The following is a 26,202-nucleotide window of genomic DNA, read 5'->3' on the forward strand; positions in this document are numbered from 1 at the left end:
TTCCTCTACATTACAGGATATTCCATGTAGCAGAGGAGCAGAGTATGCTATTTGTCTAATGATTGCTGAGTGAATGCGTAGTAAGGAAGAGGTTGAACTATGCCCTATCTCACTCCAGTAAATCGAAGAATATTGATTATGTTGTCGCACAAGCTGCAGACGCTGAGAGTCTAGCACATCTTCTTTTCCGTACGGCCATTTTCTAAGCTAAAAACCGATAATTACACTGAGATATCGTCTTTGCTATCGTGCAGTATACGGATGCAAACAAGAAACGAGTACACCACCCGATACGCTTCTTATGCAAGCAAGCGCTGATCCCCAAAGCTCGGCATTGCGGGCGATGGAACTTCCCTCTCCTATTTCAATCCCCTTTCCCCCTTCCACAGTGCAGGCTAGCCTACCGGGCTCAGCCTGGTTAATCTCCCTGCCTTTCCCTTATGGCTAATCACTGTCTCTCTCTACGCGGCTACGGAGATTTTCTTGACCAACGATATTGCTGGCAAGTCAAGTAAGGGAGACACTTGCAGACACGATTTTCTTGACCAATGATATTGCTGGTAAGTCTAGTAATGAAGATACTTGCAGCATAAAGTTACGCAGAAAATGAAGCCGCACTTCCTTGATGATGTCGACCGCCAAAGATAACAATCGCACTTATCCGCATGATGGGATATAGGCAGACGGGCGCTCGTCATCTGCGAGGAAGTAAAAACAAAATAAAACGTACCAATAAATTTCGAACATCCACGACCAAAGCCCTTCACCTGTAAAGCCAACTAAAGGCCGTCGACTTACAAGCTATGTCGCGGATTGGCTGCATTAGTCTCGTATATCTCGCTCCGCGTATTCGACAGCCTCAATCCCGCGAATGGAACTTTTAACGCGACAGCGTTAAGGAGCTCGTGTCGCAGAAAAGCCGATGTCGTCGGCGTCGGCGGCGTTGGCCGTGAGCGACAAATCCCGGCAGGCACTTCATGAATAAAAAACAACTTGCAAGATGGGCTTGGTGGGAATCGAACCAGGGTCTGCGGAGTGTGAGACGGAGACGCTACCGCTCAACCCCGAGTTCGATTCTTCAAAGCGGTACAAAAGCGCCTCTAGTGAATGCGGTGTTGCCTTAGAAATGAGCCGTAGAAAGTTATACTGCGGTGTATATCGGTAATTTTTACTTTGAGCATGCACACGTGGCGCTTTTTTTTTTTGAAATGTATCGGACGCTGTTTTACGAGCGTTCAGTTGGTGTAGCAGCTTTGCTATCTCTGCGACAGTGTGCGTAGCGCAATCTCACCCGCACCGATCGGCACGGAGAAGCACCGTATATTGTCATACAGCGTGTAGTACTTTAAAATCAAAGTCGAAGCGCTGTTGCGTAAAGCAAAGTTCTACCACCAGTCGGAATTCCGTGACGACGAAAAACGAAGCACGTGACTGCATTGAACCAGACGCTCATGCACAACTTCACTCGTCATTGAGACGATGACGGCTGGCGGCGTCACGGTTTTGTCCTAGCCCCCAACTTATTGATATCGAATTGGTATAGTCGCATGCGCGTTACACTATACGCATCCAAATTCTTTTGAAGTCTAGACGATTGTGGCGCTACATTACTTTGTTTATTATTGATATGATATAGGGAGATGTCGACGCACAATTTAAGGCTCCGGCTATACTCCTCTGCCTTTGAATGGGTCTAGCTCACAACATGCAGGATTCGAGATTACATGTCAAGCAACGTTTTCACAGCATCACCATGCATTACGATACAATATACAAGTTGAATGACTCCACTACATTCTTGTTCTTTTAACAGCTAGCCCCCTCCGGCACTAACAAGTATCGGTTGTAATTTTTCGCTCACTCATATCAGCAGCTTACATTGCAACTGAATAAATCTCGAAGGGAGGTGAGTAATTTGGTTCACGCGGTCCATTCTTTATCTAACGGTTTAAATACCATGCTCACAGTTGTGATACTGATCAGTACTTTTGGGTAAATTGTGTGCGACGGCTGTTATTCTCACGAGCACGAGGGCCGATAAGAGGGCTGTTCCGTAAACACACGTCACGTGTTCACTAATATGTTCGGGTCCCCGTGTAGATGCTTAGGAAAACGGAGCACATTGACGAACGCTGCAGATGCGCAAAACCGAGCTGTCGCATATACATAGACGATGTCGAATGCATACGCATTTGACGTCAAGTGGCGATATCTAGCCCTACATCAATACCAAAGCCGGCGCCTTATTTCCATTGGAGACTGACTTATGGGTGGTTTGCGTTGACGTCATCGTGGCCGCCATCTTATCGCGCTAGCATGTCGGGAAACTGCGTAGGAACGCGAAACGTGGCAGCACGACAGCACATCTCTCAATGAGCGAGAAATCGATAACAGTGATACTGAACTGAAACGCGGTCCCTGAAAAAAAAAAAAGCAAAGCCATGTACCCGATATCATGAAGTTCAATGACGTCATCCTGGCCGCCATGTTTGGGCACTGGTACTACGGGGAGAAGTCTGCGTCCGCGAGGTCACATGGAAACTATCTATGGAAAATGTTAAGGGGAGTTCGACTAGTTTCCGTGCGGTTGTATCAACATATCGGTAATGGGGTAGGTATCGAATGTCAACCAGGAACGCAGCCCGCGCTGGCCGAAATTTTGAAGGGGCCGTATGGTGGAGCCGGTTAAACGTATACAACCGGACGTCGGAACCGGCAGAACTTCCGCAGGGGGTACGAGCATTGAGTCTGGATCTAGGTGGCAGTGTAGGCGTTCGAAGCTATAGGGTGTCGAGAAGCGTAGCGTCTGAAAAGACATGGTTATATATTGACGAGTGGGGGGCGAAGGAACCGATGACTCGGCTTGGCGAGTTTTGCGGGCTTAACCGGGGCAGAAGCGAATCATACAACAGATAATTGTCTGAAGTCTGTGACGTCACGTTGACGTGGCGACACTTTGGTTCGGGTCCGAGGTTCGCAAACGTAAACTTGCGCCCCCCCCCCTCTAATTGCCAGCCAATTTCGTACAAATATATATGCATTCATCTATGATTAGTTTAACTTTTCTGCTTTGTTTTGCTACAGTGACTTAAAACAACCCTACTGTAACCTAAAAGAAATGAAGATAGAGTTCCTGAAGGAATACTGCAACAGTCTAGAAGAACTTGGTGTTGCTTCTTAGTGGCCATGTAAGTTTTTCGCGATCACCACGCTCCGACAATCTTTTACCGTCTAGTGTAAATCAGTGTTAAATGAAACACGCAGTAAATGTCGATTGCTCTGATTCATATTATTGCCTCCTAAAACATTTTAAGACTTCTAAAGCTCACATCCTTTAGCGCACGGGAAGCTGCACACCTTTTTATGCATAGATGCCTGCGTGAGTTCACTTGTGAAGTGCCACTAGTGAACAATCGATAACATTTACTCTGTCACTCTGTTGCATATATGTAGATAGTATCGTCCTTTGTTCTATCTACCCTCTCTCCCTGTACTTCTACGTGCAGACGAAAGCCGAAAGGGCGAGAGTTGTTCACGCGTTCCAGGTCTGCGTCTGTGGCCGAAAGCGATCGGTCGCGTCCGCCGCTTTGCGACTTAACTCGGTCGCGCGACCTCCGCGATTCGCCGGTGTGAACGCCGGCTAAACCGCGACGCGCTTTTCTCGTGCTGCACCCTTCTACTGCGGCGCCGCTGTGGGCCTGCGAGGTCAACGCTTCGATGCCAAGCAATATTCTGCGCGGGAGCCTCGCGACTACGGTGCATCCTTTTGCGTTTATGCCACCGGTAAGAAAGGAGGCGAGGAGCGCCAAAACAAATAAGGCTTTATACTACGTATTACGTGCGTGCGTTCTGGCGCAGGTGCGTTAGGTGGGCTTAACCGTGCGCGAATGTACCGGCATGAAATCACGCGCCTCGATCTCCGGGTTCCATCCTTCTTCTTGTTGTTGCCGCCGCTTCTCGTGCATCCCTGGGTTGAGAGTACGCTGCGGAGGCAAAGGCGGGTTGCGGCGGATAGAGGGAAAATATGCGGGTGCATAAAGCGGTGACAAATGCGGTGTAGTTACAGGCGGTACTGCGGCGTGGCTCAATTTGGATAAGTAATAGCACCATGGTCATAGCTCCGCGGAGGCGATTGGCGGCGCTCAGACATAGTCTTTTTGTAAATGGACCCGCGGCATTTATTTGGACCTGGCGGAGAAATAAAAAAAAAAAGGAACCAGATGTTGTTTCGCGATCGGCTCCCATTACGTCGTTCCGCGCTTCGATGTTGGGAATGCGATATGACTCGCTGTATAGGATGCACGAAATTGCGCTCGTTAGCGTTTACCGGTTTTATTTGCCCTTAACACGTGATATTACACGTGGCCCATTACAATGCACCGAGTCTCGTTCCACGGGAGTTACGTCAAGTTAAGCGGAACCTGTTCGGGAAAAAATATTTAGATCTTCAAACTTATGTGTTACGAAATTAAGAGGTTCCACGTATAGCGGAAACATTGTCGAGCGTTATTGTGAGTAATTTACCGTAAGAGTGGCAGTCAGGAAGCTCGAAGACATTCGTTACAAGTCGGTTCCACAAAGTGCATCGAACGTTTTTTTCTATATATGTTTCGCTTACTTAATGGAACCTGTGTGAGACGAGATTAAGTGTGTACTAATGCGCAACGTATGTCTGTCGGTCCCCTTAGTGAGAGAGAGAGAGAGAGAGAGAAAGAGATAGAAATGGCAAGGGGAAGGGAGGAAGAAGGTTATCCAGGGTTAGCCGCGGTTTGCTACTTTGAACAGGCGAAGGGGATCATGAAGACAAACAGATGAAAAGACGGGGGGGGGGGGGGGGACAAGACAATCTCGCAGGCACTCGCTTATACACGCTCACGCGTTTGTCGTCCTGCGAGTCACAAGCGGTCACATGACCTTCCTTTACGTGAACCCGATAATGTTGGCTGGAGTCGGCTCGTCGGGCCGCAATCGGGTCGTCGCCGGGTTCGATGTGAACGCTAGCATGTCGCACCGAGGGGGAGAGGAGCGTCCGAGACGAATTCGCTCAACCTGCCTATACCGGGTGGGTTGCAGGGTGGGTTGACTCACCCAGTCCGCTTGACAGGGTGCACGTTAACGTGGTCGGGTTGGGCTGGGTCCACTCGCGTAGAGTTCATGCAAAGGAAGCTGTGGTCTGCCACCTTCTTGCGAAGCTCCAGCGTCCATATGAAAAAAAAAAGGAAGAAGGAAGACGTGTAGGCGCGCTGTATTTGTTATGCGCCTTGTCTGCCAATATTCGGCGGTGCAGACCTCGTCAAGCCTGATGAATGGCTTTTTGTCTGTACCCACCAAGTGTCTTTGATACTGAAATAAATTGATTGATTAATTGATTGATTGATTAATTGATTGATTGGTTGATTGATTGATTGATTGATTGATTGATTGACTGAACATTATACTTAGGGTCACACAAAACAAGGCTGCCATACATGCCTCGCAGAACAACGACGGACAGCCCGATGAGAACGACAACACGTCAACGACGATAACGAGCACGACGGCGACGGTCGGCACGGGCATGGTGATGGAACAACGACAATCGCGAAGCGAAGACGATGACGCGAAGACGACGACGACGACGTGATCGACGGCGGCTCCGCGTCGCGTACGGAGCTGTCGCCGCGAAAGCGACAAAGTGAACGAGACACGCAAACGGCGTGGACGAGAAGAGGAGAGAGGGAAAGAGATAAGAAGAAGGTAGGGAGGTTAACCAGAATCACGTCCGGTTGGCTACCCTACACCGGGGGAACGGGAAAGGGGGAACACAAAGATAACAGGGAGAGAGCGGAGGGAAGGAAAGAAGGAAATTGCCGCGAGTTCGCTGACGTGTGTGGCCTTACAGAAATTGCAATTAGAGTCACAAATGGTCGCGCAAGCCCGTCGTCCTTAAGAAGCACAAAAGTGCCTTCACCGCTTTTTGGGCCGACGGGTGATGGGGGCGGTGTTCCAGCAGCACCTGCACAGAAAGCGGCCGATTGTCCAGTTTTTGAAAAGCTTTGGCAAGTTCTTGTCTCTCAGGGGTGTATCGTGGACAGTGGCACAGCAGGTGGTCGATGTTTTCTTCCGTGCCACTGGCGTGGACAAGAAGAGGCGAAGCGAAATGAGGCAGGACGAGAAAGAAACAACATCCCCGCAAGATTCGCGAAGAAAAATGGATTTTCTGTTGCAGAAGAAGCGAGACTGGAAAAAAAAAATACTCTCGGATGGTTCGCGGCTTTTGTTTACCATCATTGTCCCTGGGCTATGCGGCGTTTCAGCAAAACCAAAGGAAATTTCGCTGAAGCATGGAGGATTAATTGGTTGAGTCCTTTCATCAGATGTAATGTTGACGTTCTCATCATTTCCGATAACTTTTGGTTCTTTTCTTTCTTTTGCTATTCTTTATTTGTTTTTCCCCGTGCAATTAAGATACAATAACGTCGCTACAATTATCAAGGTTCTGCTGTGCATACTTCGTCACCTCATATCGCAAGTTTTGGAATGAACTTGCTGCATACACTTTGGGACAGGTATTTTTTTTTCATTTCCCTCTTTATTATATAATTATCTTTATTCTTAAACTATAGCGACATGCGTACTGGTGCTGCCTTCAATTTCCTTTCCATTTTATTAATTCTTTGCGGGATGCCAAAGCCCTTCTAATAACTTGCGCGCTCGCACTGCACTGTGCACTGCACTAGTGCACGAATCGTTTTTCGAGTCACTGGCTCGAAAAGCGATTCGTGCACTAGTGCAGTACTTTATAGTGTCCAGTACGTATAGTGTCCAGTACACTAGTGAAGTACCGTTTATAGTGTCCTTGTGTATGGTGTCCCTCCCACACGTACTCAGTGCTTGCTCTCTCCCTTTCTTCCTCTTTCTATTCCCCTTTCCCCCAGCCCCAGTGTAGGGTAGCAAACCGGATGCTGTTCTGGTTGACCTCCCTGTCTTTCCTATCCTTGTTTTCTCTCTCTCTGGCATTTATGACACCTTTAAGCATAGCGCACGCCACGGTGTCGCGACTTGTTATGACCGTGCTTAGTGCTGCATCTTTATAGCACTGCTGTCAGCGCACGAAAAACGTGATGTGCCAACCGCGACAACCGCTGCAGTGATGCGTTAAAGTTAGAACCGCCAACAAGCTAAGAATGGCTGACCCTCACGGCAAGTTCACTTCGTTAACGAGGAAACTACCTTTGTCCTCGGGGACGGTTGTCTAATTGTAGCATCGTGCTGAAGCAGCTAGTAGACTAAGGTGAAGGAACGTCGTTCCCGAATGTGCTGCAAGTGAAACCGTCGCTTCTTCCGTCGTTGATGTGTTATAGTAACACCACTTAAAGTAGTATATTAGTATATGTAGTTAGAGAAATAATAGTATCGATTGTAGCGTAGTTGAAGATAGTAATAATAATAATAGTTCTATAGTAAAATTATATTAATAGTACTACTAATAATAGCAGTAGCAGGGCTACGTAGTAATCGTTTTTTGTTGAACACAACATGAGCGCGGTTGTCCCACGCCTATGTTTGACTGATTCCTTATGTTTCCTCTACACAAAAATTTCGTTCATTTTCTTTCCAGTAAGACAATGCGGAAAACATGTATGTTTATTAGAATTCACGCGAAGTTCTTTATCAATGAGGAGCCGGCACTTAACTGTTATAAAATATTTGCAGAAATCCAGGGAGAGCGATGAGAAAAAACATCACCGATGAAGAATTCACGACACTCGAGCATTTGTGTGTGTGTGTGTATATATATATATATATATATATATATATATATATATATATATATATTAATAGTCAGTACTTTTTTCGTGCACCCTTATAAGACAGGTCAGCAGAAGTCAATATCACCATTCTTGCGACATTCTTGAGACCGAACAAAATCTCAGTATATTTCATCAGGTCGAAAGCAACCCGAGAAAAAGGTTGCCGCTTTGAACCCGGGCGAAAGCTCACACGAGGTTGTGACGAGCTAGACCAGGGGCGGAAAGTTTTCGAAGGACGGGCGTTAGACTAACTTAGGTTGCTATAGCCTAAGACTTTAGGAACGCCGCCCCCTACCGCTCTATATAGTGTACGGGGTTTGTTCGCTCTCGTCTCTCTTTCTCTCTCTCTCCCTCTCTCTCTCTTCACTCTCTTTCTCTTCTTATCCCCCTTAACCTTTCCCAGTGCAAGGTAGCCAACTGGAACTGCCTCTGGTTAACCTCCCTGGCTTTCTGTGCATCCACCCCCCTCTATCTCTCTCTCTCTCTCTCTTTGAGTTACCAGTCAGCGCAATTAGATATGTTCCTCGAAAGCGACAATAATTAGTATCGAATCACTCAGCCGAAACTAAAATAGGGAAACGCGCGATGAAACCTTCAAATATTCGCACGCCTACAATGATAAATCTTTGATCGGTAGAATTAAGAAGTATAAGCCACATTCATATGAAACAAAACACTCATCCGGACAAGTTAACTTCTTCGGTCTCATATCGGTGTGCGATTGTCCGGGAAATATCAACAGGGCGTGTCTATAAATGCTATGCTCTCCTCCTAGCTTACATTCTGCCGGGTAATCTTTCCTCGAGCAAGGTAGCGATCAAAGGTAGCGAGCCAACTATGTGAGAGCGTCTGAATGATGTTCCCTTGTGACGTTGTTTTTGCAGACTCCGTTCCGAGCGGGGTATACTTCCGTCACCCCTCCGTCTTCGTCGGGAAGAATCAACGTCGTCGGTCTGCGTTTGAGACACAGTAAGCGCGCACGGCAGCCAAGAAGCTCGCAGGTGCAACAAAAGCAGCACTTAGTATCCGCCACAAGAAACGAACTAAAATGTAAAGCAATTGAAAAAGTAAACCGGCGAAAGAAAAGCACACCATGGGTTAAAAGAGAAAGGAACGTTCCGCGGGCCGCGGAACCGGGTTGAATGTCCCACCGGGAAGCAGTTCGCACTTGAGCACGGCCTGAACGCAGTAAGGTTTTAGAACGCAACGAGCCGCAGCGCCCCTGGTGGCACGTGGGTAAAGTTTATTTTCTGCCGCGCGGCGACGCTAAGGTGCCTTTGGACCGCGGGCTCTAATTCTGGACGACAGACGACGTTCGAGCAGACGACGGGCACGGGCGTGTGCCGTCTGCTCGGCGAGCGCCATTAGTTATGTGCAACCCTGCGGAATCTATACGGTGCCCTAAGGCGGAGCTGGCGCCGCCGTGCGGGCGAATATGGGCACGTGCTGCCGCTCCGGTAACGTTCGATTGGGCCCGGACGCGCTAACGGTTGCACGTTTCAACTACTGCTAACCCAGTGTAAATGCAAACATGGCAATAGGGTAGACATTTCTGGCCATATTCAGAACGTTCGACTGACAATAGAGGAGTCTTAAGATTCGTGGTTGCGTGTGAATTTAGAGAAAAGGAAAGCCGCGCATGCCTATGCAAATAATACATAACAATGGCATACGCACTGACGGCCACATGGAAAACGCAGGCCATAATAGAAAATAAAAACTTTTAAAGACGGTTGTTGCCAGTGGTGCCAGGACAAGCCTATGCATACGAGTAGCATTCCACTCAAGTGTGCGTTAACTACATACACGCATAAAACGCTCTACTGATATGACAGAGCATTCAAGACGGTCGGCAGCCGTGGTGCCAGATCACCGAGGTGGTTATAGTCCTAACGCGTCTGTAAGATGTACTTCGCGCATTCGCGCTGTATGAGCACAAAAGAAGGAATGTGCACAACAAACTCCCAGCCATGCACGATCAGCGAAAGGACATTGGGATTGTCCTCTATGGACAGGAGGCAATCCTCAGACGAATCACGGACGGAATACTTCGATAAATCGAGCGAGCCAAATTGGATGATTGGAATCGACCTTGCCACAACAGTCACGAAGGCGAGTCCCCTTCTCTGGGTGAAACAGAACGTATTCGTCCATGGAGAAAACGGAGAAACAGGGGGAGGGGATGGGGGGGGGGTGTTCATGAGAACCGCCCACGAAGACAGCGACCAACCGCACAAGCCGCTAATGCTTGAGGCAACTGAAGCTTTTACAGCGAAGCTGTTTATGGCTGGGTTTTGGCGGATCTCGTCTCCGTCTACATTGATCAACAATTTTTTACACGTGGGCTTATACCGAAGATAGTGCAATGACGGGCCGACTCACGGCGGAGTTGCAGTTCGCCATTAAGGGGCCCACGTTCACAGCTTCGCTGGTCATCCTTCTTCACAGAGTGGAAGGGCACTGCATTTTTTTTCATCTTTTAAGCGAATACTAAGTAGGTTTGTTTGGCTTGTTTGGCACATTTTTGTGGTCGGTGGTGTGTTCTGGCTCACTTGTGTTACTGGGTGCTTTTGGCGCCGAGCGCGAACTACCACAGTTCTTGGAGACACTGGCAGACACATGCGGTCAACCTACACTACCGCTACGGAAGTGCTGCATAGTTCACGGATTTCTTCTGTACGGAAATTGAAACAACAAACGCTACGTAATCATAATCGCGGCAACTAATTTACTCCTTGGAGCGTCCCCTTGCTTCATGGAGTTTGGCTTCCTTGAAGAAGCGTTTCTCTATTCGCTTAAATTGACAGTCATCGTCGATGGTTTCTGCATATATTCCTTACTTTTCGGATCAAGGGCAAAACCCTACTCACGTTTTGTCGGTGGGTCCAAACTCCCTGTCGCCCCCTCCCCCCCCCCCCCCTTCGCGGCCCTGAGAAGTAACATCCGTACCATGGAACATTTGGAGGCATTGACGCGCAGCTCGAACCCGTGCCGTCCAAATGGCGGCCGAGGCTTGGGCCGCGGACGCTGCTGAGGCCCAAGGGTTTCCGATCGTCTAAGACACCATCCTTCTTTCTTTCAACGCTTTCAAGAAATGTTTTCGTCATGATCATCGTCATCACGATCAAGACGCCACAAAGTAAATTACCGCATCTGTACGTTGATTTTGCAGCGTTTCAAAATCAAACTAGCACGCAGCAATTGAGCGTGGCATTGACGGCCGTCCTTCGCTTCGTTGGTTTTGCAGTCAAAATAACTCCGCGTCTCTGAATAGCCTCTAACCACCACTGCAATTGCTGAGGGGAGCATGCAATGCTTTGTTGCTATATAGTAATGGGAGTAAAGGCAATTATGACACCCCGCCGCAGCTGGTCGTACCGCCGTTTCTTTTTCCCTTAGCCGCTTATCGTATTCACGCTGCTCCTATAGAGAGTCCTAGCTATGTGTTGCCTATCCATAGCGGTGCTGCAACAACAATGAAATTAGTTGCTAGGCTGGTTCTTTCATATAGGAAAGGCTAGTGACGTCACTCCCCACGTCGCAAGCTGCCGTCGCCGCGGCAACTTGCGTAACAGTAATCTTTATCTGTAAATGCATGCAGGGAGTGCTACGTGCTTTGCATTGTTATCAGGCGCGGCTTATCGTCAATTACGTAGTTCGGGTGCTTGTTTTGGGCTTGTTCTTTATTCAAACGAAGGCATTCTCTGTATTCTGTATGGGTTATTCCAAATAATGTATGCACTTTTCGCTTTACTTTGCCGAGTGCTCGAAGCCTGCTTCACCTCTGCGGCGGGTCGGCCCGGCGTTGAACTACCTCCTGGATCGGCCTACATTTTTGCCCACGGACGACACCACGAAAAATTCCGACCAACGGGAGGCTAACGGCTTTCCAGTAAAAAGATGTGTCGTATATCCATACGTAATGTTCAATGCTTAACCGCATGGTTATGTGCAATTGATGATCAACAGCAAAGTGTTCTTAGTTATCAGAGCAATGATGGTATCACTCAAGTTCACAGAACTGTTCGAGTCCGTGTACTGTATGCACATTTGTAGTCAGACAATCAGAAAAGGTGTACGATCTTTTCGAATTAAGAAATTGTTGTGTGTTGGGCGCGAGGGCCACCACTGGAAGCGTCGGCGCTGCAATCGTTCTTGCGTCGAAAGTGAGATCACGTGACGACGCTTCGCCGCGGCGAGAGCTGCGCGATACGATTTTATACCGCCATATAAGAGGCTTATTTTATTTTGAGTTTTGACGAACGTTGGCCTTTGTCGTTGAACAGTACTAGTTGCATACCGTATTAGAACAGAAAAAGAAACACTGTGGTTGGGCCCTTCTCAACGCTTTTTAAGGTTCGCAGAATGTATCTAGCTAAGGCCGCGATTTCTTATTTCTTAGACCTTATTATTGTTTAGACCGATTTCTTATTGTTTAGACCAGATCCTTTGTTTAAAATGGTAGTTTAAAGGAAGATGGTATTTCAAACATTTAAAGGGACAGACAACCGCTCACAACATGAATCGAGATGACCCCGCTGATGGGATGAGTCCTTATTCTAGTGGCTGAAACGTGCAATGCTTTTCTCATTAAACGTGCGTTTAAATAATTAATTCATCACTAAAACTCGCGAAAAACCACCTTTGGCGCCTCACGCGGCAGAAACATGAAGCTGCATAGGAGGTCCACCATTTGACTTTCTTCTAGCGTACGCGGTTCGTGATCTCTTTATTAGTATTGAAATGAGCATACTTTTGATTGTTGTAGGTTTTTCCTGACTTACGATGTGCAGACAAGCCTTCGTTTGTAGCAAGCAGAAAAGTGGCGCTTCCTGCGCCTTCGTTTTCGCTGGATTGGCTTGGCTCGTCTATCGACAGAACAACGACGCCGGGGGCCAGCCAGCCATGACGTATAGGCGTGTACTTGGAGGGGGGGGGGGGGGGGGGAACGCGGTACAAACATAAGACATGGCTGTACAACGACGCGAACTCCTTGCACCAGCTTTTTATTTTCGAAAGGGGTTGAAAAGGTCAAAGTGTAGGTGAGAGGGAGAGAGAGAAGGGCTCTTTATTAGAAAAACAGAGAATTTTGCTGGCGCGTATATAACCGCTGGCATGCTACTCTGTATAGGGATGGGGAACGGGATTAAAAGATTCCAGAAAAGAGTGGGAGAAAAAAAGGATAAAAATAAATATGAAATGTCCGAGTGGACGTGATACTAATATTTACAGGTGACATGGCGGGTAAATTTAGGCTTTTGTGTAGGAAAGATGCAATTTCTAAAGCTTTCCTATTTGACCAATTTCTGTCAGGTATTTGAACAGTAAATCCAAAACCCGTCGCTGTTTTGAAGGGCTGGGCATTGGACCTAAGATGCTCGGTAACGTTAACGGTTCGTGGCAAATCATGTCCATTTGGTGCTCAAAAAATTGTCTCTCGTCGGGTGGTTAACCACAGTTACACTAAACTGTGAAAGCACAACGATGGGCGGGTTCCACAATTTGCTAGGCGGGCTGTCGGCGTCGCTCCCACTTCTCTGCGATGCTGGATGAGGGACTCTTTCTTTATTAGAGGCTGCTCAGATCGAGAACATTCTGCGTACTAAATACCCACGCGCTTTTGGAAGTAACCGCGGCAGATGTGAACACTCCCGAGGATGAGCTTTGCGTCGCGCCAGAAAAAAATTTGATCCTTAACAATCGGCTGTCAGTCTCGTGGATAATGAAAATGATAAGGAATTAAAGCGCGCATTCTAGTGAGGACCTTAGAAGTTGTGTAGACAACATTTTAGAATGCGTTCTGATATTCGTTATTATTTTCGTTACAAAGTATTTGTGCAAGCCGCCCTCACTCTATGCACAAGTAAATTATACATATATTTTTTAACAACCTTAATGGTCAGAGATTGCTCATCATAATTTTGTTATCAGTAAACTTGTTACCAAAGGTTGTGCAGCGTTCAAGACGCGGCCGCGTTACAGTTAGTAAACGTTTGCCATGGTAAAAAAAAAAATGTGTCTGACCAGGTTATTCTGTTTTTGTTTGCTTTTATTTGATTTTTTATATCATTTTTCATCAACAGTGGAAATGACAACGGGCTCTACTACTACATGATACGACTGTAAAACAAAAAACAATATCACTTTTATGGTACAAAACGAAATTTCCACCACTCCACACCTCAGCTTATTGGTATGCGCACTTCCTTGTCTTCTTTTCCCTTCGGGCATTTTCTACGCTAAAGACAGATAAAATTACACCTACGTATCATCTGTGCTGTGTACCGTAGAGTGCGACGCATCGAATACTACACGAATACGCCTCACGATACGCTTCTTATATGCAGGCGTGCGGTGATCCCGAAAGCTCTGCATTGCACGGACCACGAGACTTACGCAGCTACAGAGATTTCCTTGACCAACGATATTGCTGGTAAGTCAAGTAAGCAAGATACTTGCAGCATAAAGTTACACAGAAAACGGAGCCGCGCATTTCCTTGATGTAGACGGGCAAAGATAACAATCTCACTTATCCGGATGAGGGGATACAGGGCGGGACATCTACGACAAGACCCCTTCACGTGTTAAACCAACTAAAGGCCGTCGATTTGCAAGCTTTGTCGCGTTGCCACACACACGAGTGGCTGCATTGGTCGCGTACATCTCGCTACGTGTATTCCACAACCTCGCTCTCGCTAATGGAGCTTGTTATTTTGAACATGCGTACGCGGAGGTTTGAAATATGCCACTATGGTATTACGACTGTTCAGCTTCTGTAGCAGCTATACCGTGCTTTCTATATACGCGACAGTACGCTCAGCGCAATCGGACCCCCATCGATCGGCACGGAGAAGCACCGTATGTTTTCGTACAGCGTATACAAAACCTTAAAATCAAAATCGAAGCGCTCTTGCGTGAACCAAAGTGTTACAACCAATGGGAACCCCGTGACGACGAAAAAAAAAGCGCTGCACGCGACGGCATTGGAGCAGACGCTCCGGCACGTGATCCTGTACTGCACACGTCATTCAGGTGATGATGGCAGGCAGCGCCACGGTATGTCCTCGGACCCAATATAACAATAATCATAATGTTAATAATAATAATACCCAATTGCTGTAGTCAGAAGTAAACGATATGCGCGTTATACTATAGCATCCAAATGCTTTTCGAAGTCGAAATAACTGTGTAGCGACATTCGCGTTCCTTTAACAGCACCCTCTGAGACTAACAAGTATCTGTCGTAATCTTTCGCTTGGTCGGATCAGCAGCTTACATTGCAACGAAAAAAAAGATCGAAAGAAATGTGAGTCATTTGACTCGTGCGGTCCATTCTTTATCTAAGGGTTTAAATACGATGCTCACTGTTGTGGTGCTGCTCAGTATTTTGGGTAAATTGTGCATCACAGCTGTGTTTCCCAGGAACATGAGGACCGGTAAGAGTACTCTTTCCTACACACACGTCACGTATTCACTAATATATTCGAGTCCCCGCGCTTATACTTAGACAGACGGAGAACATAGACTAGCACTGCAAATGCACAAAACCTTGTTGTCACATATACGTATATCATGTTGAATACACGCGCATTTGACGTCAAGTGGCGTTATCTAGCACTACATCAATACCAAGGGTGACGACTGATTTCCATTGGAGACAGACTTATGGGTGGTTTGCGTTGACGTCATGGTGGCCGCCATATTAGGGGGCTATATCGCGTCGAGCAGCTCCGTACACACGAAACATGACAGCATGACACCGCGTCTCTCTTCGAGCGACAAATCAATAGCAGCTATACGTCGGTGAAAAGCTTTCACATAAAAAAAAAACGGGAAATAAAGCAGGATGATTTACGCGCGCTGATCAGGTGCGATGACGTCATCGCGGCCGCCATGCTTGGGTGCTAGCACCACGGCGAGAAGGCTGCGTCCGCGAGGTCAGATGAAAGCTATCTACGAAAAAATGTTAAGGCGAGTTCCACAACAGTTTTCGAGCGGTTCAGGCAACGTATCGGTAGTGCGGTCGGTATCGAATGTCAACCAGCAACGCTGCGTGTGCCGGAGTCTCGAAGGGGCCGCGCGGTGGAGCCGTTGGGACGCACAGCCGGACTTCGGCGCCGGCAAAGCTGTCGCAGCGCGCACGAACATAGAGTCTGGATCTGGCTGGCATTGCAGGTGACCTTTTAACGCGACAGCGTTAAGGAGCTCGTGTCGCAGAAAAGCCGGTGTCGTCGGCGTCGGTGTCGGCGTCCGCGGCGTTGGCCGTGAGCAATAAATCCTGGCAGGCACTTCATGAATAAAAAACAACTTGCAAGATGAGCTGGGTGGGAATCGAACCAGGGTCTCCGGAGTGTTTTGTCCACGCTGTGGCAGCAGTGCATTCATGACCCCAGAAAACTACCGGCGATGCATTTCTGACATTCAAGTTAACCAAGAAAACGGAAGTATTTTGCGCAACGTTTACTGTAGGCACATATTCTTGATGTGTTCAGATATAAAGAAAGTGCGGCATGTGTCGATCTCATGTATGGGCTTTTTTTTCTTTTATTGCACTGAACAATAAAATTCACTTGTAGAACTTTGCAACTTCACAGCAAATCTGATGCCACCTGGGAGGTTCTGCAAACTAATACGCTATTGTTACTAGTGTTGTTCCAGAGGGCTTAACCGGAAGTCTTCAGGGCAGCCTGTTTGTAAGCGTGAAAAGACTCGTTTATATATTGAAGAAGTGGGGGCGATGGAATCGATTAATCGACTTGGCGAGTTTTGCGGACTTAACCGGGGCACGAGCGATTCATACAAACGACAGTTGTCCGAAATCTGTGACGTCACACTGACGTGTCAGTACTTTGTTATGGGCTCGAAGAAGTTCGCAAATATAAACTTCGGCTTTAACTTTTTTCCGCCGCTAATAGCCGGCCTATTTCCTACAAATAAATGCGATCATCTACGATCACTTTAATTTTTCTGCTTTAGTTTCTTCCACTGTGGCCTAAAACGACCCGCCCCTAATTAAAGAAAAAATAAGAATAGAGTTCCGGAAGGAACACTGCAATGGTCTGGAAGAATTTGGTGTCCCTTTTTAGTGACCATTTCAGTTCTTCGCGATCACCGCGCTCCGACAATCTTTTTGCCGTCGAGTGTAAAGCAGTGTTAAGTGCAACACGCGGTAAATGTCATTCGATCTGATTTATATAGCTGTCTCTTAATACATTTTGACACATCAAACTCTGATCTTCTAGCTCCCGTATATGACATGAAAGGCTGCACACAATTTTTTATTCACGGGTACCTGCATAATGCATTTATTAGCCACTCGTTGTCGTCGTCGTCGTTGTTGTTTTTAATGAAACAACTCATTTCCAAATATTCGCACACATGTTACTAGTGCTGCGATCACGCAACTATAGAAGAACATCGATAAGGTTGAAGAACTCTTTCATCATATTGAATTTATTGACGTTTGGTGTACTCTGTGACTGGCTTCACACTGTACATATTGACCAGATGACACGCGAGATACACAATCGTGATAAAGTGCAGTTACCGTCACGTCATCGTGATGGTCGTGCAACTTTTTGAACTAGCACGAGCCTAGGCAGTTCTGCCTGAGCGCTTGGAGTCGGAAGAACAAACAGCCTCAACCACGACATCAGCTTCTCGAGTGCTGCACGGAACTAACTGTTCGCTGGACGCAGCCGTGCACGGGGGCTCCTGCGAAGAGCCTCCTTAGGGCTTGGAATGTAGGCAACTGGAACCCAGCGGCATGTGGCGGTACTTAAAAAGGAAAGGTGGGCTTCCCGCTGTTTTGGCAGCGGCTCATCTTTTGGGTGGGTGGGTAGACGGGAGGGGGGGGTGGAGGAGGGTGACTGGTTTGCGCCTGAAAGAGAAAGACAAAGAAAAGGAGAAGAAAGGAAGTTTGTACAATAAACGTGCAGGAAATGGTTACTTTCTTTAACAGGGTGCCCCCGAAGGAACGTTAGGCTTGTTCCTGCGCGAACGGGGTTCCGCAAGGCTCTCGCACGAAGTGTTTGCCTCCCGCAACTGTCTTTGTGGATTACCGCGTGACGTTAATGTACATACGCGTGAAATTTGCGCGCGATATTTCCGAAGGCCCATCACTACAAGTACCGCACCTGATCACCGCTTACCATATTCAATTTGTGCCGCCTTCATCAATGGCAGTCCCAAAGAAGTCCGGAAATTTGTGGTCTGTTTTCATATTTGCACGTTTCTGCGTAGCTCTGAAACACCATGCTTTAAGAAATTAGGTCCTTAACCCTTTACTGCACAATTTTTTCTTTTGCCATAAAATTATTCATGTTGTTGCAGGGAACCATTACAATAGCTGTACTAGCAAAAACAATATCCTTAGTGGACTTTGACAGTTTTTATTGGCAGAAAAAGGGTACGTTGCATATTTGCAACAACGTGCACATAAAGAAAAAGTTGAGGAAAGCCCGGCTCATTGCGTTTCAAACTGTAACATTTATTTACATGACAATCAACAAGGGGGAACGAATAGCACAATAGAAAGCTATTTCGCTTGCTTGCTGAAATAGCTTGGTTCTATACCTTGAGCAGTAATCAGTAAGTAATGAGAAACGATGGGCTCATTTTGTTGTGTGGTACACAAAAAAGCAATTGCTCTTGTTTGTGGAACAGAGATGCACTCCACACTTAACGCAGTAGCTCATGCAGATTCCTGTGCAGCCAGGAAGCTTGCAGCGCTGCCGCTTCTTACTCCAAAGAACCCAGTGACCAACCTGAGGAAAGAAATGAAAATAATGAGCACTGAGACAAAGCTCCATAGATGAGAAATAATACCTGATCTAGCCTGACATCCTGAGTTGGAGTTGGAGCTGATGGTCCCCTTTTTTTCTTCTCATCAGAGGCTTGTTCTACTGACTCATTGCTAGGCCTTCCTCGCTTCTTCAGCGCCGTCTTCCCAGCCTTGCAGAGTGATGCAGCCAGGTCCATCTTAAACTCAGCCAACGGAAGTAGCCGTTCGGTGTACTGATCACGTTTTTTCATGACATTCCTCTTGTAAAGCAGCCAAGCATTTACAGTTGTCAAGTCTAGGATGTGCAGAAAAACACGAAAATAGTATCTCTTCGACCTCAGGTAGGGACGGTAAATGGAGATGAGGGAGTTCAAAAGGTCGACGCCTCCCATGTGCTTGTTGTAGATAGTGATCGCTGCAGGGCATGGTATCTCACTCCACTGTTTTTTTTGACGATTATACCTTGATACACTTGTAGCAGGCTGTGTTCCAACAAAGGAGGAGAGCAAAGTCACTGCTCGGGTGTCTTGCCACCTTGTACATGACAGTTCAATTCCATCTATAACTGCAACCCTCTCTTCAAAATGTCCTCTTCCTTTTTTTTTCATTTCCTGCTCGCTAGGCAGCCTCACTCCAGCGACCCGGTTTGTCCGCACAGTACCAATGCAGTGTACAGAGTCTTTTTCTAGGTACACCTGCAAGGTTGGGTTGTTGAAATAGTTGTCGAAGTACACTTTGTGGTGTACGCCTCTCGGAATCATTCTACTCAAGCGAACAACGACATTTCCACTCGCTCCACAGTCAGGCTCTCCTGAAAGTCTTTGCACCGTGTTCTCCTGTCCGGTATACACCTCCAATTTGTACGAGAAGCCGCTTACACCGGAGAGCACAAAAACTTTGTAACCCCATTTTTTGGGCTTCTTGGGACAGTACTGCATGAGGGAGCTTCTACCTTTGAAGGGTATAATCTGCTCATCAATAGAAAGATGCTCTTCAAGAGGCACAAGCGACAACTGTTCATTTATGGCATCAATGAGAGGCCGCACCTTCGCAAGCCGATCTCTTCCTGGAGCGTCCTTTGGGCAGAGAGTACTGTTGTCAATGAAGTGTATATTATGCTTTAGTTTCTCAAAGCGGCCCACAGGAAAGTTGTCAGCGACTTGGCTAACCCTGGTTTCTGCACTCCAGTACCACCTCGAATTCCTCATTTGTGTGATCGACATCCACATGCACGTCCCAATAAACATTTCGATCTCTTCTGCGGTAGTACAGAGGGGCTGACTCACGTCATTCTGAAGCGCATACAAATTGCTCTGGTCTGCAATTAGCGAAATCAGCGAGCCCGGGAAGAGGAATTTGAAGTATTGGAATGGTGTCTCTAGTTGTGAAATGTACTCTGGGAGTTCACTTTGCCCGGAGAACTGAACTGTCTGCGGATCTCTCATTAGATTCGCTTTCTTCCAAATGATCCTTCTCTTAGCTTGTACAGGGCGGTGGTGAGGTGTTGTGCCACTTGCTGTACATTTGTCCTCGTCGGAGCATGTACTCGACTCGCTTGTGCTGTCATTTAGCTTTTCGAGATAAGGTTGAACATCTGCAGCACAAACAGACAGTGATATACAGGGAATAAAATTAGCGGTAAAACAAAGCAAAATGCAGATATAGAAAACAGGGTGCTTCTGTATATTGAAAGAAGACGGAACGACTATGCACGGTGTCTTTGCGTTATAACCAAAAATTTTAAACGCAGGAGCACAGATATGAAGGTGAAGCTGTAACGATGCGAGACAGAAGCGTGAGTGCGCAGACACCCTGATGAAAAAATTCGCGCATTCCACCATACAACACACTGCACACACGATAAATACAAACAGACTTACACTCAGGGTCGTCGTCACTCCCGGAAAGTTCGCTGTCTTCGCTATCTGATGGAATTGCACGGCAATAAAAGCGTTTAGGATCCATTTCTAGTTCGAGAACAAAAAACAAACCCAGTCAGCACGTTGTTGCAAATACGCAACGTAGCAATTTTCCGTCGCCAGAAACAGACTATTGCGAGAAAATTGTGTTTTTTGGCATCTACACGATTAGCAGGATGTATTACACAGCTTAACATTTTTTCCACAGTTTATTCCGTTCAGGAAGGCATATATAACTGGCAAAACTTACCTGTATAGCTACGTGCTGGCTCGAGCAGCGACCACCATGTTTGTTTGGCAATTGTTGCGCAGAATTAGCACAGAGGGCAGCAAAAGAAGGCGCGTTTTTCAAATTATTGCTGCAGAAATGCAACACCGTGTACAGGAAGAATCAACTGAACTTATGTTTTGTTTTTATGGCCGTTTATCGGTATGTTGCATATATGCAACAAGATGCAGTAAAGGGTTAACCCTTTACTGCATCGCATAGCTCGATCACTTAATGTTGTCCTGCATGGGTACGCGTCTGGCATACAATAACTAATCAACCCGCGACAATCTTTCAGTAATGAGCTTTATGGTCAAATTAACGCGTATGTGTTACCTTGCAATTTTTGCATACAGTTCGTTAAGTTCTCGCTAATAAAAAATGCATATGTTTACTACTGGGACACACGGGCCCCACATTTATATGCCTGTTTGTACTTTAATTGGAATGATAGATTTCATTGATTGATTGATTGATTGATTGATTGATTGATTGATTGATTGATTGATTGATTGATTGATTGATTGCGTAATCCATTGATGGATTGACTGACGGACTAATAAACGGTTGGATTGATTGAGTGATCTGATTGATTGACGTTTCGCCAAGTACACTTATGGAATACAAGAGTACGTCAGCCTAAATGTGTTCCGAGTGTTGATCAATCAAAGAAGGTGCAAGAAGTTGAGACGGGCTTGAATTTCCCGCCTTATCTCCTCGGGACGCCATAAGATTGGCATTGCGTCTGCTCGCAAACTGTCCGACATCTTATCAGAAAAAAAAAAATTTGTTGCGTTTCAGAGGAGCAAAACACTCTACTTAAACAGTTCTTGCAAGTGTTTCTCAAAAACAGAACACGCATGATAACGACAGAAACATGCAGAGGTGTTTTCAAATCTATTACGTGATACTAATGCGTAAGCGCCCATGGGATTCGTCTGAAAAAACACGTTAATTTCGACAAACTACCGCTATCTATAACAAGGTTCAGAAACGCACAATACTATTCGCAACGTCGTCTTGCAATAAAATTGTTGCGAAGTCGTTCGTGCCTTTTATGGAGGCCCCTTGCATGCTACGTTAGCCTCTCTTGAAGCTGTACGTTGCGCAGTCAAGAGGCTGCTGTTACATGTCCGCCTTTAGTCGAACCACATTGCTTCGTCTAGAGCGAGAGATGCAAATGAGAGAAAGGCAGGGAGGTTGACCAGACTTAAAACGTCCGGTTTGCTACCCTGCACTAGAGGAAGGGAAAGGGGAAGTAAAGGCGGAAGGAAGAGCGGGACAAAAATAAAAGAGTGAGCTTTCCCAAATCGCCCAAAGCTGCTCAAAAGAAAGGCAATGAGCTTACCTGCCGGCCTAACGCAGTGGTTATGACTTTTGCACAGCTGAGCTCGAGCCTAATGCAGGGTTCGATCCCCGCTTCGGTGGCCGCATTCCGATCAAAATAAATCCGTAGTCCCTATACTCCCGGCGTGCATAATGAGCAGATTGCACTTTCAGCATTTCCACGCAAAATGTTGAAACATAGTTTAGTTAGATCCAACGACCAGCGACTGGGTTGGTGAGAGCAGTTTCGAAGGATGTTGAAAGTCCCGGTGTGTTACGTAATACTGAGTTCGTCGCGTGAGTCACGTACAGCCCGTACGGAAAGTTTACGGGGTGCGGGTTCTTCTACGCATAGCCCAATTTTAGCGCAGTTTTAGTATGGAGCCAGTACAGCTGTACCCGATTGTAGAAAAACTGTACCTCACTGTCGCTTAAACGAGAAGCGGTTATAACTCTTAAAATGGCGCCGTTTTTCCAGGTTCGGAAAATGTTCAGCTGCTTGTCGGGCTCCGTGTCCCGTGAGCTTTTGACGCCGTCTGTACGTGCAAGCAATAGCGCTGAGAGCAGGAAAAAATATTGGTTCCACAATAGAGTCTCGAGTAAGGTAAATTTAGTTGATGAAATGCGAGGGCTGTTCAACAAAGATATCCCCCTGACCCACTTCAGTTTAGCGTGCATAAGAAAAAGAAAAGGATCACGGAGCGCTACGCATGTAGCTTTATAGCCCAGAGAAAAAAAATGCTCAGCTCCTTTCTGATAGCTAGTTTTGCTTCACCGGTCTGACGACTGAGGAAGCCGGGAGCGTGGAGCCAGTGGAGTACAGAGCTAGCAGCTAATACATTTCTGAATCTCAAAGGCAACACACCCGAACAATTTTTTTTCTCAGGAAATAACATAGGTGTCTACGACAGATGCCCCATCGTACGACGTCGTTAAGTACTGACATCGGCAGTTCAAGTGTGGAAGGAACTTGGCAGGAACGGCGCCGATTACCGGTCGACCTCAATCAATCGTTGGTGGGGACGCTGTCACAAAAGCGGAGACATTAATTAGGAAGATCGGTACATAATCATTCACGAACCAGCTGAAGAGTTCAGGATCAGTGTAAGGTCTATAATAAACATTATTCAGGAACATCTGCAGATGCGAAGAGTGCCGGCGTGTTGGGTTCCTCGCTCGCTTTCTGCTTTTCCCAAGGAGAACCGAGTTGCCTGCATAACTTTCGGCTACGTGCCTTAAAAACCCAGATGACTTTTTTTTGTCAGATTGATTACACTGGATGAAACATGGCTTTATTGCTATCAACTGAAAACTAAATTCCAACCTAAATAGTAGAAGCACTACGAATGACGACCCCCCCAAAAAGGCGCGCGTGCAACCTTCAGCTAGCGAGGGTGCTTGACAGTTGTTTGAGATCAGTAAATAGTGGTGACTACAGATTTCCTGCCGAGAGATGCCGCCGTGCCGGGGACCTATTATGCGAACCCGTTGATGAAATTAAGGGACGCCGTCTGAACCAGCAGGCGCGGCATGCTATTCAAAGGGGTCCTGCTCTGGCAAGACAACGCGCTCCTGGTCACAACTCGCTTGTTGAGCAACTGAGAAGCTTGCTCCTGTACACATTGAATTATTCTACATCCCTCGTACGCCCTAGACCTCGGGCCATCAAATTGCAAGCTATTTCCATGCAGGAAACTATCTTTATCAAAGCCGTAAGTTTCCTGATGATGACACGCTCATCGACGAAGTGAAGTCATGGCTCCAAGGCCAAACTAGAGGACTTCTCTTCAAAAGTGGTATCCGCAGGTGCGTAAAACGATGGCAGTGGGGCATGGCTCTCTGTGGCGAGCTGTGTAGAGAAAGGGAGAACAAATATATGTTTCGTATGTGTTTCTATATGTTGTTTCTAAATTTCTATATGTTTCAAGAACAAATATATGCCAACTTTTGTGCTCCTCAGCCCACAGGAAGCGGGTCAGAGGGGAAAAAATATGTAATCTTTCTGTAATGAAGAAAGAAATAAACTTCAAACTTCTAAATCTTTGTCGAACGCCACTCTTTGTTCAACGTCTAGACGCGCTCGACGCATGAGCGGTTACGTCACACGGCCCAACTTGATACGGCTGCCCTTGCGTATTTGCGCATTGCAACGGAACCCACAGGGCCGCGGAACGAACATCCAGTTTAGTAGAAGGTGTCCGCACGGCATGGGTTTCTCAACGCGTGCTGTCGCTCGACTCACAGCGGGACCCCGACCGCGCGCCGCCCCCTCCTCCCATCGCGAACCCCGGGGCTCGCTTCGTGACGTGGTCGCGAGAATGTTGTCTTGGCGCGCAAACGGGCCGATCAAGTTCGTCGGGCAGCGGACGGATTCTGTGCCAATCACCCCGCAGCCCAACCCATTCCCGACCCCGACCTTTTCTTAAATATACTCCGTTGTCGCAATCCGTACCTACCGGGTCGCACGGGGTACCCGTCCGACACTGCTGGCATTGAGCGCGTGTTCAATGCGGGGGCCTGGGGCCACCCCCTCCAGGCGCCATTTATAGGGGATTACAATCGGAGCTCCCTGTGGCACCGCCATCTTGGCTGGGTAACCCGGAAGCTATATTGAAAGAAACGAACATCTGGTGTTGTACGGGCCAAAACCACGATTTCATTACGGACCCCGCCGGAGTGGGGGACTGCGGATTAATTTTGGCCGCCGGCCGTGGCTTCTCTAACGTACGCCCAGTGCACGGTTTTTGCATTTCATCCCCATTCGACATGTGACCGCGGCGGCTGGGATTTCATCCCGCGACCTCATGCTTAGCAGCCACTAAGTAGACACTTAGCAGCCACTGCAAGCCGTCACGACGGGTCAAGGAAGCCACATGGGAAACAGAATCCAGCCTCCTACAAAGACACGTTGCTGTGAAAGTTGACTCCACAGAGACGCCCCATTCTAGCGATTCGTTATCCCTTCAACTTTCTTGGTTTTTATTCTTGAGAGTGAATGAATAAATATTTACTGTACAGAGGTATATCTTGACTGCATAGTTTACCGAACAGAGACAAAATGGCAACCGCGATGCGTAAACCGTGGCTTGACGTAGTTGCTACCCGTCCCGTGAGCCCCGCGCGATATTTAAACAGGCAGAATGAACTTGCGCAGGCCATGTAATGCTTAAAGAAGCTTCCTTTTTCTTGGCACCCACTCTCTAACTCTAATACAGCATGGGCTACCTGCCCTCCGCATTACATAAATGGCCCTACGCTATTTCTGCCCTTCAATGTGAACTATATATAGGATATCGGCTACCTCCACTTGCTCTCTAATCTACACCGCTGTGTTCCTGTCTTGCAACGTTAGGCCCAAGATTTTTCGTTTTCCAGCGCTTCATGCGTGGTCTATAACTTCTCTAGCTTCTTTGCTAACCTCCAAGTTTCGGCCTCGTAGTCAATAGCACGTACCAGTAAAATGTCAGCGTACACAGTCAGTACAAGCTGTTAGCTATTCACAATCGCTGTTATCTGCTAGCAAGAATGCTTCATCAGTACACGTGGTACCATCCCTTGATAACCATATCTGTTGCAGTCACCTGCGAGATTACAAGCATGCGTGACTGGCTCACGGCGATAATTCCAGCCTCGGTAACTTCGATGATAATGTCCCCCCTGTCTCCGTTATTTTCCTTTTCTTCAACTTCCTTCCAGGAAGTAGGGTATAGCAAGACAATTGTTCGTCCGGTTGACCTCACCACCGTTGCTTCTATGCGTTGCGTATTGCAATCACAAAGTTCAGCCCTTGGGCGTGGCCGGGCAGCCACCATTGAGGGTATGAGCCATTGTTCATTGCTGCGCGTCTCATATGTGGGTCTATTCTCTTTTAAGTTTGCTATGTTTGTTATTAAGTTGCTTCTATTTTTATGCGTTGCATATTGCAATCACTCAGTTCAGCCCTTGGACGCGGCCGGGCAGCCACCATTGACCTTTAGCGCAACCACGTGACGTGACGTCACGACAGCCGGAGGAAAAGCTGGGCCCCAACTCGCGCAATATGCAACGCATTCTTGGCTTAACCAAGCTAAGCCTGGCCATTTTTCTCACTCCTCTCTCTCCAATCCGAATTGA

General features: G+C 47.1%; 2 protein-coding genes across 13 annotated transcripts in view; one reads left to right on the forward strand and one right to left on the reverse strand.

The window, feature by feature from the left end:
- Positions 1-26,202, forward strand: part of LOC135905116 (uncharacterized) — a 595,563-nt gene that overhangs the window by 271,271 nt on the left and 298,090 nt on the right. For 10 of the 12 annotated variants that reach the window (XR_010565325.1, XR_010565321.2, XR_010565324.1 and 7 more), the window contains one exon: positions 14,141-14,226. Coding sequence is in view for 2 of the 12 variants with exons in the window: in XM_070540275.1 (XP_070396376.1) it covers positions 14,141-14,226 (86 nt within the window). In the remaining 10 variants the exon portion in view is untranslated. Of the gene's footprint in view, positions 1-8,674; positions 8,763-14,140; positions 14,227-26,202 lie in introns of those variants that run through there. The other 2 variants (XR_011515104.1, XR_011515107.1) reach the window with 1 other exon arrangement.
- Positions 18,407-20,690, reverse strand: LOC135905143 (piggyBac transposable element-derived protein 3-like). The gene is made up of 2 exons (XM_065436162.1): positions 18,621-20,690; positions 18,407-18,559 (listed from the first exon to the last, which is right to left on the reverse strand). The coding sequence occupies exons 1-2, from the start codon at positions 20,415-20,417 to the stop codon at positions 18,407-18,409; spliced, it is 1,950 nt and encodes a 649-aa protein (XP_065292234.1). The 5' UTR covers positions 20,418-20,690.

This window comes from Dermacentor albipictus, chromosome 6 (assembly GCF_038994185.2).
Source record: "Dermacentor albipictus isolate Rhodes 1998 colony chromosome 6, USDA_Dalb.pri_finalv2, whole genome shotgun sequence".
Classification (NCBI taxonomy): Eukaryota; Metazoa; Arthropoda; class Arachnida; order Ixodida; family Ixodidae; genus Dermacentor; species Dermacentor albipictus.